At 38.2% G+C, this 15,845-nt stretch overlaps 1 protein-coding gene and 1 pseudogene across 1 annotated transcript; both read right to left on the bottom strand.

The window, feature by feature from the left end:
* Nucleotides 1–2,289: 2,289 nt before the first annotated feature.
* On the bottom strand, nt 2,290–3,938 carry LOC113082894 (vitelline membrane outer layer protein 1-like; annotated as a pseudogene).
* An 8,150-nt stretch (nt 3,939–12,088) lies between these two features.
* Nucleotides 12,089–13,502, bottom strand: LOC113082891 (vitelline membrane outer layer protein 1-like). Its single transcript, XM_026254303.1, has 5 exons — nt 13,212–13,502; nt 12,910–13,031; nt 12,640–12,753; nt 12,274–12,452; nt 12,089–12,190 (listed from the first exon to the last, which is right to left on the bottom strand). The coding sequence occupies exons 1-4, from the start codon at nt 13,497–13,499 to the stop codon at nt 12,275–12,277; spliced, it is 702 nt and encodes a 233-aa protein (XP_026110088.1). The 5' UTR covers nt 13,500–13,502; the 3' UTR covers nt 12,089–12,190; nt 12,274.
* Between the last annotated feature and the right edge of the window lie 2,343 nt (nt 13,503–15,845).

Raw genomic sequence — 15,845 nt, 5'->3', positions numbered from 1 at the left:
GTGTTCTTGGTCGCTCTTATCATACAGGTGTATCTGGTGTCTGAGGTATATTTCTCATTTTGTCTAGTTGTGACCATGATGTGCACATAATGAAAGACAGTTGCGCAAGGGCAGTCGAACATGAAGCTTAAGAAATAAGAAAAACTATATAAGAAATGAAATAAGAAATAAGAATAAGAAATAAGAAAATTGACAGTGTTCATGTGATACTTTGCAGGAAAAAAAAATTATATTTGCAAAGCAAACTCAGATCAGTTACCTGAAGAATCAGTGTTTATTCATATAATTGTTCCAGTCAATGATCAAGACAACAATGCAAATCTAAATGACTAAATGAACTTGAATATTCAAATCAGTCGCCTGAATGTAAACACACTTTAGACAAACACCGAGTGAGTGTAGACAATCAGATCAAATGCTGCTCGATGAAACAGCTTTGCTTGATATTGTATTTACATTTTTTAAACGTTTTGTGATGTTTTAAAGAAAAATAGATACTGTAAAATATAAATAAGACATTTAAGCAAAAAGAAAACAATATTTTAATACTGAAAAGACATTTCTGCACTATAAATGAACTTTTATGTAATGGAACTATTTCATGGATGTTAACAGTTCATTATGGAATCATTAATGCCAAAAAATAACTGGACTGACTGGAGCAATATTATGAATAAACACTGATTCTTCAGGTAACTGATCTGAGTTTGCTAATATATATTTCTTCCTGCAAAGTATCATATGAACAATGTACATTTTCTTATTTCTTATTCTAGTTATACATTTCTTATATAGTTTTTCTTATTTCTTAAGCCTCACGTTTGACTGCCCTTACGCAACTGTCTTTCATTATGTGCACATCATGGTCACAACAAAATGAGAAATAAACCTCAGACACCAGATGCACTTGTATGATAAGAGCAACCAAGAACACACACCCAGAACACACACACTCATATGTTCATACACACATCTTTGTTATATTTCTTAATATCCACATAGGGTATTGATTTTAACCTGTGTTTACTTTTATTGGATGCCAAAGTATTAATCTGTGTTGTATAAATGAGAGACTTGTGTACCATCAACAATGTTATGAAAGATCTGTCAATGCTCCTCTCAGGACATCTTCCTGTGGACTGAACGCTCACCTGCAGCCCAATAAAGGCTAGCAGTGAAAACATGATGGAAATAAAGTGATGCATTGCTACAGCACTGGTCTGATCGATTAAAATACTGATGAAATTAAATCGGTTTGGTTTCTACACCAAAAACTGACCCTGGCTTGCTGAGCTGTCTGTGGTCGCTCAGCAGAACCTGCCTGTTTCTTTATTGAGACAAACAGAAAAATACATTCATGTAGTTTATCAAAATTTCAGCCAATCAGCAGCCAGGAGCACTGAGCACACTTCAGTGATCGGTCAATAAACAATCATACCTAGGTGTCCTTGGAAAGTTTTATTTGGTAAAACTCCCATAAAGTGTTCAGTTGCAGCTTTCATTTGGTAATCTTGGGGAGTACATAGAGAAATGCTAAGCATGTTGAATTGAATTAAAAAAGAAAACCTGTACAAAATACAAGTATTCTATACACTTTAGAAAAACTGTCAAGGATAAAAATATAGAAAGGAGCTGTAAAAATATGAGATGGCTTTTGGTTATTATACCACAAATATATATTAAGGACATTAAAACAAGTGTACAATATGGGACCTTTAAAATACACCCAAGCTATATCAACAGCTTTACAATCCAGTACAAATGACCAATTAACTTTTCCCAGTGCATCACAAAATAACCCAGGACAATAATATTTCGTCGGCCTCACTGATATAGTATTATGACCATTGGATTTTGTCTTCTGCACTTTTCTATATAAATCTATTCAACAATGATCATTTACACAATCCATAACACCACTAGAGCCGATCTTTGTTGAGTTAGATACCAATATTACATTAAAAAGGGAATTAAATATTTTCATACAACTTGACTACTGAAGTAGTAATGTAGTAATTTGCATGGAAAAAAAAATAAAAAAATTACACACAGCTTCAGTGTTTGTCCATATTATCATTCAAGATGATTATGCAAAACTAGGTGATTGTGCAAGGTAATAAAACACACTTTAGGGCAAAGGCAAGCTCAGTTTATTGTTGCTGTCTGTGAGACCTAGTTCTCCGAATGAAAAAAAAAAAAAAGAAAAAAAAAAAAAAAAAAAAAGGCTTTTCCATTAATTTAGAGTTTGTGGATGTTGTAATACATGAACTGTTAAAACAATAAGCAGGATCACATCTCAGGTTTTTATTTTTGATTAGCTGTTGTAGGTCATCGTTCATGTGAGCTCATAACAGAGGAGCAGTTATTTCGATCAATCTGATCTTCTTTCGGTTCTCCTTGTAGTCAAACACCTGAAAGAAAAGCCAAACTTAGATAAACTATCTTTCAAACGGTATTGCTCGGATCAGAGTGTTTAACCATCCACGTCACCTTAATCACAGCAGTACATGATCACGTCATTGAGAGCGGGGTCATCTCGTCCTTGAGGTACTTCTACCCGTGTCTTGAGACCACAGATGCCTTTTCCGCCACACGTTGGACTCCAGGAGCCCCAGTCGCCCCAGCTTGTGCCGTCACCTTGTAAACCAGAGGCCCAGAGAGCCGTAGCACAAAACTGGTTTTATTACCAGATTATCCACAAATAGGTTTACTCTAAAACTGAAGTGCGTAAGGACAGATCAATGAGGCCTACAGTCAACTCCATTTATAAAAATAAAAAAAAAACCCTTCTGGATCAGGATCTTCAGCACAAACTCACATGATGTTGTTTGCGGCCGTATCGTCATCAATTCCTTGAGAGCGTTCAACTCTCAACTGAAACGCAATTAAGAATCCAGAAGGACACCATTTGAGATCGGTCCACCGACCCCAGCTTAAAATTAAAAATATATATAATTTGAGCATTTTTCAAACATTTTTCTAGCTTAAGTCTTTACGTAAGAGTTCTTGTCAACTGCAAACCTGAAACATTACCATTTAGACTGAACCATTACCTGCCTACACCGGACTGAACTGTGGAGTAGCGGTGATACGAGTTTGATGAGGCTTCAGATGCAATGCAGTGAAGACGAATCCCATTGAGTGCAGTGTCATCCTCTCGACCAACAGGAGCTTCCACCTTAAAAACACCACAACGCTAGACAAACTTGAAAGAGAAGGAATAATCTGAACTCCAATCTCTAGTGTTCCTAAAGGTGCACCAACATTGCGTTTTCGATGCCTCCCTTATCTGACTAATCCATTTTAGATCTTGGGTCTCTATTAAACAGCTGAGGAGTTGAATCAAGGGTGTTCAAAATGTTTGTTGGTGTACCTTGGGATGCTGGGAATTCTTGAGTAACCCAGTGCATAGTAACATTCAACTTCATATTTCTTTAGTAATAAGAAAGGCTGTCTAAAACTAGAGCAGGTGCAGTTTCCTTCGAAATACCTGGAACCAAGTCACTATCAGCAACTCCAGAGTTTGTTTATATAAGGGTTTGAACCTTCAGTTACCAGCACAGTCAAGTATTAAACAAACCCCATACTATTGTAATTCAATTCTTAGCTTACCTTTAGGCTGAACCCTGCGGTATACGTTCCATCTGGACACATGTCTCTCTCATCCCAAGACCCCCAGCCCCCTCCATTCAGCACAGTCAACTCCGATTTCTAATGTCTGTCAATGTTTCGCTCAGAACATTTTTCTCCAGTCTGAACGCTCACCTGCAGCCCAGTAACAACTAACAGTGAAAACATCATTGAAGTGAACTGATGCATTGCTGCAAACCTAGACTGATGGATCAAGATACTGAGGAAATGTATTCTGTTTGCAAACCAAAACTCCTCAAAAAGAATGGTTTCTTCAAATCGAGAACAAGTAAACTTTCTGAACTATCTGTCAGTAAAATCTGATTCTTTTAGCACTGCTTCAGAATACGTTTATACAGATGATCAATATTGCGATATCTGATTCTAGCCAATCAGTAGCCAGATTCATTAACAAAGTTCAGCAGGAGCACGATCAGGTAATCAATAAATTATGCACAAGAGGAGCTCATTAGTTAATTACCTTAACCAGCACAATATGTAGCCTACATATATACAGCCAACTTACCTCTGTCCCACCACAGTTTTCCAGCATCTCTCCTCCACCCCAACTCCTCAGTCTTATTCTATTTCTCATCCCGTTTTAGGGATAGCTCGAAACGTTGAATCTCGTGAATCTGTCTGATTCTTCACAGCTCAGGCAATTTGATAATACCTAGAATATTTTCCTATTTGGTGCCTAAACCCTGGAATAACCTTCCTAACATTGTTCGGGAGGCAGACACACTCTTGCAGATTAAATCTAGATTAAAGACCCATCTCTTTAACCTGGCTTACACATAACATACTAATATGCTTTTAATATCCAAATCTGTTAAAGAATTTTTAGGCTGCATTAATTAGGTAAACCGGAACCGGGTACACTTCCCATAACACCCAATGTACTTGCTACATCATTAGAAGAATGGCATCTACGCTAATATTAGTCTGTTTCTCTCTTTTTCTGAGGTCACCGTAGCCACCAGATCCAGTCTGTATCCAGGGGTGTATTCCAGAAAGCAGGGTTAACTTACCGTGAACTGATCCCTGAACTCTCAGTTGATTAATCCCAAACCTTGCTTACTCTAGGTATGTGGTTCCAAAAATGTGTCCGGGAGTAAATTCATTCAACTCAGAGTATGTTCCTGGTTAAGACTCAAGACATTCTCAACAGAGTGATGAATCGACAAGTCACTATAGAAATGGATGCTAAGAAAAAGCACGCCAAACTGTTTCTTTCTTCTTTTGTTCATTAGTTGTTTACCTGCTTAGTGTATATCGCCATCTAACTGATGGCAATCATTTAAATTTTTTTTTTTATTTAATCTTAAATCCTTCATAGGCAAGGCAAGTTTATTTATATAGCACATTTCGTACACAATGGTAATTCAAAGTGCTTTACATAAAAGAAAGTAAAATAATCATGAAGAGAAATAATAACAAATCTAAAACAAGCTATTTTAAAACTTTTAAAATGATTAAAAACAGTTAGAAAATGATTTTACATAAAAAGTTAAATAAAACAGTGAAAATACAGTGCAATCAGTTCGGACATTGCACAGTGCTCATTCAATAAATGCACAGCTAAAAAGAGGAGTTTTGAGTCTAGATTTAAATGTAACTAGTGTTTTAGCACATCTGAACTCTTCTGGAAGCTGATTCCAACTGCGGGCAGCATAGTAACTAAAGGCGGACTCCCCTTGTTTTGTGTGAACCCTTGGTATTTCTAACTGACTCGATCCTAGTGATCTGAGTGCTCTGTTAGGTTTATATTCAGTGAGCATATCTGCAATATATTTCGGTCCTAGGTCATTTAGTGACTTATATACGAGTAAAAGTACTTTATCAATCTAAATCAATCCTAAATGTAACTGGAAGCCAGTGTAAGGACCTGAGGACTGATGTGATATGCTCAGATTTGCTGGTTCTAGTCAGAATCCTGGCAGCAGAGTTCTGGATGAGCTGCAGCTGTCGAATGGTCTTTTTGGGAAGGCCAGTGAGGAGCCCATTACAATAGTCCACCCTGCTGGTGATAATGGCATTATCAAGTTTCTCCAAGTCTTGACTGGAAACAAAACATCTAATTCTTGCAATGTTTTTCAAATGATAGTATGCTGATTTAGTTACTGCTTTGACATGACTACTGAAACTAAGGTCTGTCTCCAGAACCACACCAAGATTCCTGACTTGATTTTTAGTTGTTTGACCCCTAGAGTCAATGTATGCATTAACCTTGAACACTTCATCTTTATTTCCAAATGCAATGACTTTAGTTTTTTCCTTATTTAACTGAAGATAGTTCTGGCACATCCAAATATTAATTTCATCAATGCATTGGCAGAGGGAGTCAATGGGGCTGTAGTCATTTGGAGATAAGGCTAGGTAAATATGGTCCTGTGGCTCAGGGGTAGAGCATTGCGTTAGCAGTGCAAAAGGTTGTGGGTTCCATTCCCAGTGAACACAAGTTAGGTTAAAAATGTTAGTCTGAATGCTCTGTAAGTCGCTTTGGATAAAAGTGTCTGTTAAATGTAAATCGATAGCTTGAGTGTGTGTAATACCTGTAAGCTCCACCAGGAGGGTGTCTGTTTTGGGGTGGATTTGTTGCTGTGGATAAGACACACGCCTTTGGTGTGAGAGACCTGGGTTCGAATCCACTGTGAGACACCAATGTGTCCCTGAGCAAGACACTTAACCCCTAGTTGCTCCAGAGGCGTGTGACCTCTGACATATATAGCAATTGTAAGTGGCTTTCGATAAAAGCGTCAGCTAAATGAATAAATGTAAATCTGGGTATCATCAGCATAGCTGTGGTAGGCAATTTGGTTCTTTCTCATTATTTGACTTAGTGGAAGCATATACAGGCTAAACAAGAGCGGTGCAAGAATTGACCCTTGTGGGACTCCGCATGTCATGGACGTCCACTTAGACTTATGCTCTCCTATACTCACATAATAGCCTCTAAGTATGATCTGAACCATTTGAGTACCATCCCAGAAAGCCTGACCCAGTTAAAATCCAGATTGTTTGTGGTTATAAAGTCATTGATTAGGAATGATTTATTTTTTAGTGAGCGAATGTTTAAAAAAGTGCTAACTTGATGGCAGTGCTTTGTGTCTTTACATCAATCTTAGTTTGATGCATAATAGGCCGCAGATTAGATGAGTTTGCCCTTCGGCTTGAGAAGGCCTTAGACTTTCTATCACGTGATTAAACTGAAATAGAGAAACTACAAGCACACAGGGTCATAATGTGATTTAAATTGTTTTTATTTTATGGCAATTATTTTAAGTCATATCAGAAATGTATTTTGGTTTAGAAATTATAGAAAATGCCGCTCCATGTGTGAGATAATATAACATGTAATAAATAAAATAAATAAAAGTTAAACATTACCTTGTCATAGTGTTTTATAATTTGTACAGATAACTCATATATTCCAATAAAATAATCATATTAGAATAAAATTACCTTATTATATTAATGCTTCCTCATTAATGTAACAAATATATATAAATATCCATAATAGGCTAGATTACATATTGTAATATTGTATAATGTTGTGCGCTATCTGTCACGCCCACTGAAGGCTCACTGAAGTGAACTAACCCTGGAACAGAGTGTGAGTTGCTATGACTTCTAACATACCCTGAAAGTTGCTTTCTGGAATACCCCCCAGATCAAAGGGTCACTGCAGTCACCCGGATCCAGTACATATCCAGACCAGATGGTGGATCAGCACCTAGAAAGGACCTCTACATCCCTGAAAGCCAGTGGAGACCAGGACAACTACAGCCCCAGTTATAGATCCCCCTTTGCTGCAGTCTGGAATTGAACTACTGGTTTCTTCTGGTCAGAGGAGAACTGGCCCCCCAACTGAGCCTGGTTTCTCCCAAGGTTTTTTTCTCCATTCTGTCACCGATGGAGTTTCGGTTTCTTGCCGCTGTCGCCTCTGGCTTGCTTGGTTGGGGTCACTTCATCTACAGCGATATCGTTGACTTGATTGCAAATAAAAGCACAGACACTATTTAAACTGAACAGAGATGACATAACTGAATTCAATGATGAACTGCCTTTAACTATCATTTTGCATTATTGACACACTGTTTTCCTAATTGTGGCAGAGTGGGTAAGTTCCTTCCCCTGTAATTAGAACGACAGCCTCAGAACATGGTACTGTTGATATAGAGGCTGCAATTAGGGTACCTGGGATGCGTCATTTGCTAGCTCCGCCCTTGGTCTGTGTGGGTTCTGCTTAAAGGTATGTTGTTAGCCGTTTGGCTACTGTTGCAAGAGTTCTGGCATATCAATTAACCAAATTCATTTATTGTAGTAGGAATCTCATCTGCTTTGTGGTGGTGTGTAAGGCTGCCATTATTCCCGGGTAGCTTAAGTTTGACTTGACATGTGAAAGTGTGAATGAGTACTAGTCCGGTAAAATCACTATCAAACTAATTGGATTGTAAACACAGACTGATTGCTATGAAAGGAGGGAAGAAGCGCTTCCAATTTGTGCTCTTGTTAGCAATGGTTACCTCCAAAAAAACACATGCAGCCATCATCAATTTGCATCAAAATGGCCTCCCATTCAAGGAAATTGCTACAAACAGTATTGCACCTGTAAGAAGGCAAGAATGGATTGCCATCAGTCAGGATTTGGCCTAGAAGCTAATATCCTGCGTGCTAGAGCTAATTGCAGAGGTTACAAAGAACAAAGGTCAGCACTGTAAATATTGACTCCTATGTTTTTGCCAATAAAAGCCTTTAAATGTTATGATATGCTTATAATTGTTTTTCAGTTATGCCACAGACATTTGGAAAAATAATCATAAAATACTGAAGCAGCAACTAATTTCACATTTATGTCACTGCCTATGACTTTAATAATTCTAATAATTCCTTACATTTATATTGTGCTTTTTCTAAGCACTCAAAGCACTTTACACTCTCAGGGGGTATCTCCTTATCCACCACCAGTGTACAGCATCCACCTGGATGATCCGACGGCAGCCATATTGCGCCAGAACGCCCACCACACACCAGCTTATTGGTGGAGAGGAGACAGTGATGAAGCCAATCAGCAGATATGGTGGTTGTTAGGAAGCCATGATGGTCAGAGGCCAAAGGGGGAAAATGGCCAGGATGCTGAAGTCACACCTCTACTCTTTTTGAAAAATATCTTGAGATTTTAAATGACCGCAGACCATCAGGACCTTGGTTTAATGTCTCAATAAGACAAAAGCTGAAACAAATCCATCACGAAAATATTTTAGTCCACAATCCATACTAATGTTTCCTCCAGTGAAAAAGTCCATCTCTTGTTGTCTTCCACATCAAAATCCAACCACACATAGTTGTTTTGCAGTTGTGCAGACTTCTCTCCCATTTTTACTGGAGGAAGCAGTGGATTATGGACCCATATTTTTATTAACGCCTTGATTATGGATTTGTTTCAGCTTTTGTCTTATTGAGATGTTAATTCATGGACTGCAGTGGTGGGGTGTAGATTATTTCATCAGCTGATTGGACTACATAGAAAAAAATTAATTTCAAATGGCATTTTTACTACAAAATTAGGATTTCAGCACTAAACTTTACAATTAAAGTGCATGACCACAGATGGCACAACTTTAGTGGGTCTCATCAGCAACAGAGATAAACTACAGGCGTGAAGTAAGCCTCCTGGTAAGGTGGTGCAGTGACAACAATCTCTCTCTGAACGTGGAGAAGATGGAGATTGTAGTTGACTTAAGGAGAGCACACACTCAGCATGCTCCTCTGACCATCAATGGTGTGTTTGTGGAGAGAGAGAGCAGCAACAGGTTCCTGGGTTTGGACATCACAAAGGACGCCCCTGGACTGAAAACACAGCAGCGTCTCTACTTCCTCCTCAAACTGAGAAGAGCCATAGCCCCAACCCCATCGTGCGCACTTTCTACAGAGGCACCATCGAGAGCATCCAGACGAGCTGCATCACTGTGTGAGATGGCGCCTGCAACACATCCTGCTGGGAGACCCTTCAACGCATAGTGAGAGCAGCTGAGAAGATCACTGGTGTCTCTCTTGCCCCCCTCCAGGACATTTATGGAACCTGTCTCACACGTAAAGCCCTCTGCATCGCAGGTGATCAAGTGGTAAAAACCCAGGTGTGCAGGCACGCATTAAAGCAGAGGACACATTACCCTTCTATATACACTGTAATGCACACTGCTTAAACTTGGTATTGGTTGACAGTTTGAAATTCCTTCCTGAAGCCAGCTGTTTCTTTTCTCTGTTACAGAAGCTCTACGTTTTTATGTAAGGGTCCTATGTACACCAAATGTTGATAGAGGTGCAGAGAGACATGTGTCAGGGGGTTGCCAAGAAAACTGCAAAGGTTGATAGAGACACGGCGGACATGTACGCACAATTCATGCAAAACAGTTAAGGAAAGACTGCCAGCCATCATACAACTACTTAAACAAATCCCTGAAGACAGAAATGCTGACAGAGATGTTGAAGCAAGAAGTCTTTTAGCGCAAATAGATCTCAAGTTTATTTGCCTCCTTTATACACTTGTCAAAATCTTTGGTCAGATCAAGCATCTGTCGGACATTTTACAGTCCTCACAAATTAATTTGGGCATAGTTGTTACTCTTGTTGATTCACTTGTTGACACATTGAATGGATACAGAGAGAGCTCAACCTTCAGTTAAATTTGGGACAACACAAGGACTCTCACTGAGCAATGCAGTGTCAATGTTGTATCTTCTGGACATCAGGTCACACCAAGCTCTAGGATTGAAGGGTATTACATTTCTACACCAATAGCTCAGAGACAGATCAGCACAGATAAGGAATCATTTAGGACAGGCTCCTTTTTTTCAATTGTTGATGTACTTCTCCCTGAGATTAACAGAACGTTTTTTACAGAGTTGTGTCATAATGGAAAGAATAAAAGTATGGAATCCTGGAAGTCCCATGTTTTGTGAGAAAGATGTATTGTTTCTGTTTGCCTCACAATACAACTGTAGCATTTAGAATCTACAAAATTCCACAACAAAACAAGTTCTTGAAAGGAAGCAAACCAGCGGTGCGGAAATGCCATCCAATTTAGTAGACTTCACAGTCTTTCTTGAACAGTATAGGGAGGATTACAATGAGATGTTTAAACTTTAAAACTCTTGCATTAACTGTGAGCACTGCAGCATGTGAGCACAGTTTTTCTGTGCTAAAGATGATCAAGATGGTCTTGAGAAACACAATGCGCAATTTTTGGGGTGTTAAGTGTAGAGTCAAGAACGGCAAGGGCCATAAATCTTGTTGATTTTGTGGATACAATACGATATGATACAATATATTTTATACTCCCCTCAGGGGATTTTTTGTTTCTTGGGCTTAGTGTATGCTGCATATACACATGTATAATAATTTTTAAACCAACTGAATCAACATTTGCGCACTCTATAACTTCTACCTGAAGGCAGAAGCACATACTCAGGGTCTAAGATGTGAGAAGGATCATCCAGTATCTAGCCCCTCTGTGCACTGACAGCTCAAATAATGTTTGGAGAGATGGATAGTCTTTGAGGTCCACGATTTTCATGGCAATCCGGACAATCTGGGAAAGTCAGATTTTTTTTTATTGTATAGAGAGATTGCCATACCAAGCTTGAATCCCATGCCTGATTAGACTCTAGAACAGCATGGTAAAACACAGTCATGATTTTATAATTGACACCATAAAGGCGGAGTCTCCTCAAAAAGTTAAATCTTTGTTGAAGTTTGGCACATAACATGTCAACATGAATCTGCCATGTAAACATGTTGTCCATATGGATGGCTAGGTACTTGTAGGAACACAGTTGATTGTGTTTGTAAAAAGCCACAATAAACAGTATAAAGCTGTATTGATAAGTTTTTTGGTCTAATAAAGCAGGAATATGGATTGGTTGTGAGTAGCTCTGTTAAAATGTTCATTTTTAATGTATTTTGTTTAGTTGTTCTTTATTCGTTTTAGACATGGCCTGTACTAAGAATTTGTACAATAGAAGTATTAAGATGATAATTGGACTGTAAAGTGTTTTTTTAGACTAAATATTGTCCCTTTTATGGTTTTGTCCATATATTTGCTGATGTATTTATAATTGTTTAAAACACTTCCACTTTTTAAAAAGTAACTTATTGCTTATTTAAAGCATATAAATACATTAGCCAGAAACAAAAGTAAATATGTATGTAACACACATTAATTGGAACTTTTAATTATTTTGGTGTGCCACCCCAAGATTTACTGTGGCCTCATCTAGCAAGCTCCACTGATTATGCCCTCAGGAAAAAAAGCAGCTTTACAGCTTTACAGTTAATGTAGAGTATGGAGTTTGTGGATGGTGTAATGCATGAACTGATAAGACACAATAAGTGAGAAACTGTCAGCCTCTGCTTTGTGCTTAGGTCCTGATCACATCTCAGGTTTTATTTTTTGATTAGCTGTTGTATCACATGGTTAATTTGAGCTCATAACAGTTTGCTGATTAATTATGATCCATCTGATCTTCTTGCTGTTCTTTTTGTGGTCCTTTAGCACCTGAAAGAAAAGCCAAACTCAGATAAACTAGATCTTCCAAACAGTGTTGGTCTGATCTGAGTGTTTGATTGTGTTAACATCACCTTAATTACAGCAGAACATGATCACGTCATTGAGAGCGGTGTCATCTCCTCGTCCTTGAGGCGGTTCAATCCGTGTCTTGAGACCACAAATCCCTTTTCCTCCACATTGTTGACTCCAGGAGCCCCAGTCGCCCCAGTTTGTGCCGCCACCCAGTAAATACCCTTCACTGCATCTGAATCTGTAAAAACAATGGATGTAACAACATTATGATAAAATATGTTGTTTCATCAATACTAACAAAACAAGGTAAACCAATCTCTTGAAACTTGCAATTTGACCAGAGGCATACAATGAATCAGTTCCAAAAAAAACAAAAAACAATCAAGTTAAAGGATTTTCAGCACATCACAAAAGCACAAACTCACATGATGTTGTTTGCGGCCGTATCGTCACCATCTCCTTGAGAGCGTTCGACTCTCAGCTGAAACGCAGTCAAGAATCCAGAAGGACACCATTTGATATCTGTCCATTGACCCCAGCTGAAGAAAAATAAAAAACAGTTTTTTGATCAAACCAAATGTTATTTTCAAGAACATTAATTTTTCTAGCTTATGAAGAAACTAACTCTTATCATCACAACTCTTAATAACTGCAAACCTGCTACTTTAGAGCCATTACTCCTAATGAATCATTACCTGCCTACATCTGACTGAACTGTGGAGTAGCTGCGAAACGAGTTTGATGAGGCTTTAGACGCAATGCAGTGAAGACGGATCCCATTGAGTGCAGTGTCATCACCATCAATAGGTGCTTCCACCTTAAAAATAAAACACAACAACAACGCTAGGACATATTTGAAAGAGAAAAGGAGTAATCTGAACTCCAATCTCCAGAGTTAATTATATAAGGGTTTGAACCTTCAGCCTTCAGTCACCAGCACCAACACGGTCAAGCATTAAACAAACACCATACTACTGTAAGTCAATTCTTAACTTACCTTTAGACTGAATCCTGCGGCGTATGTTCCGGCTGGACACATTTCCCTCTGACCCCAAGACCCCCAGCCCCCTCCATTCGGCACAGTCAGCTCCGATATATAATATCTGTCCATGCTTCGCTCAACACGTTTTTCGACAGTCTGAATGCTCACCTGCAGCCCAGTAATGAGTAGCAGTGAAAACATCATGAAAATGAAGTGATGCATTGCTGCAGACCTGGCCTGATGGATCAAGATACTGATGAAATTAATTAATGGATCAAGCAGACACAGAGAATGCACTACCATAAAATTCTCAACTTTATAAAGGAAGACGGCTCATATTTATACAACACAGATTCATACAACAACATACAGGATGCCCTTGGCATCCAATCAAACTAATCAGAGTAAAAAAATACCCTATATGGCTATTAAGAAACATAACAACAAAAATGTGTGTATGAACATATGAGTGTGTGTGTGTGTGTGTTCTGGGTTTGTGTTCTTGGTTGCTCTTATCATACAGGTGCATCTGGTGTCTGAGGTCTATTTCTCGTTTTGTCAAGTTGTGACCATGATGTGCACATAATGAAAGACAGTTACACAAGAGCAGTCAAACGTGAAGCTTAAGAAATAAGAAAAACTATATAAGAAATGTCAGCATTTATTAAAATTATTGTTCCAGTCAATGATCAAGACAATAATGCAAAACCAATGAGAGAGAGAGAGAGAGAGAGAGAGAACTTTATTAATCCCGAAAGGGAAACTGGTTTGCCACCAACTTAAAACATACAGCCAACAAGCACACCACATAGCTAACACTCATAAATAAATAATTCAACATTTAAACCCTATGAAAAACGAATGATTAAGAGACCAATGAGACATGATTATAACAAAATACAGTTGCACAATTCAGAAATGCAGGGCAAAGAACAGACAGTTCAACAGTTTGACAGTCAACAGTGTTCATTAAAATATCTGACCGCTGCAGGAACAAAAGTCCTTCTCAATCGCTCTCTGGAGCACCGAGGCATAATTAAACGCTCGCTGAAAGAGCTTCTGAGTCCGTTAAAAACAATATATTGGATGGCCTTCAAAAAACACACAATTTTTTATTTTCGACCTCATCCTCTTCTCCACAATGACCTCAAGTGACTCTGGGGTAAGACCAATAACTGAACCAGCTCTTTATTAAAACATTAGTATTCTCTTTCCAATTAAATTTTTCATCCAAATGGACACCTAGAAATTTATACGACTGAACAATTTCAATCGGCTGTCCATTAATTGTGACTGGGAGGACCTTCTCCTTTTTCTTTCTAAAAATCAATCACAAGTTCTTTAGTCTTCCCTATATTTAGTTTTAGAAAGTTTGACTCACACCAGCTAGAAAAAGACTCCCTTCTATAAGCAAGGTCATCCCCCTGATTCAGTAGACCTACTAAGGCAGTGTCGTCAGATAATTTTTGTACCAGACAGGATGACTGACTATGCCTATAGTCCGCAGTGTAAAGTGTAAATAAAAAGGGAGATAGAACTGTGCCCTGAGGTGCTCCAGTATTAGTTAAAATAATGGCAGACTGTTTGTTACAAAACCTAACAAACTGTGGTCGTAATAACAGATAATCTAAAATCCAGGCAATAGTTGTATTATGCAATTTAAAATTAATTAATTTGTTAGCTAAAATATGTGGCTGTATAGTATTAAAAGCACTCGAAAAATCAAAAAACATGATTCTAACAGAACTAGCAGTAGTTTCGAGATGTCTGTAAATATTATGTAACATAAATAATAGTGCATCATCTACCCCCACATCCTTCCTCTATGCAAATTGCAAGAGATAATGAAAAACAGACACCTGCCTAGTGAGATGATCAAGTACAGCCCTCTCAAAACATTTCATAATGTGTGATGTCAGAGCTATAGGCCTCAGATTAGCAAGACTATTTCACACCTTGGCTTTTTAGGAATAGGAATAAGGCAAGATGTTTTCCACATAACCGGTATTTTAGCAGAGGACAGAGACAAAGAAAACAGTGAATGAACATTCTCATGCACAGAAGAGAAATCGCATTCATCAAACCTGGCAAAAAAAGTATTGGCATCGTTAGCCTGTATACCCAATTTACATAAAACTGGGATTACTAGTCCCATATCCAGTTATACACTTCATACCATTCCATAGACCTCGTGTGTTGCTAATGGACATTTTACCTTCAACACTTTCCTTATGTTTTTGTTTCCCCTGTCTGATGATGACTTTCAACTCTCTATGGGCTACTTTAATCCTTTCTTTATCACCACTATAAAAGGCTGCTTTCTTATTAATAGCAGCTTTAATTTCTCTAGTGACCCATGGTTTATTATTGGGAAAGATTTAGATTTGTTTACACGGAATTACAGCATCGACACAATAATTAATATAACAAGTCACTTTGTCAGAGATACTGTCCAAATGTAACTTTGACTAAATTAACTTGAATATTAAAAGCAGTCGCCTGCATGTAAACACACTTTAGACAAACCCTGAGTGAGTGTAGACAATCAGATCAAATGCTGCTCGATGAAACAGCTTTGCTTGATATTGTATAACATTTTTTACTGTAAAACAGAAATAAGACCTTTAAGCAAAAATAAAACAAAATTTT

The sequence above is a fragment of the Carassius auratus genome, unplaced genomic scaffold (assembly GCF_003368295.1).
Source record: "Carassius auratus strain Wakin unplaced genomic scaffold, ASM336829v1 scaf_tig00037076, whole genome shotgun sequence".
In the NCBI taxonomy this organism is placed as follows: domain Eukaryota; kingdom Metazoa; phylum Chordata; class Actinopteri; order Cypriniformes; family Cyprinidae; genus Carassius; species Carassius auratus.
This window is presented reverse-complemented; position numbering and strand designations above follow the sequence as displayed.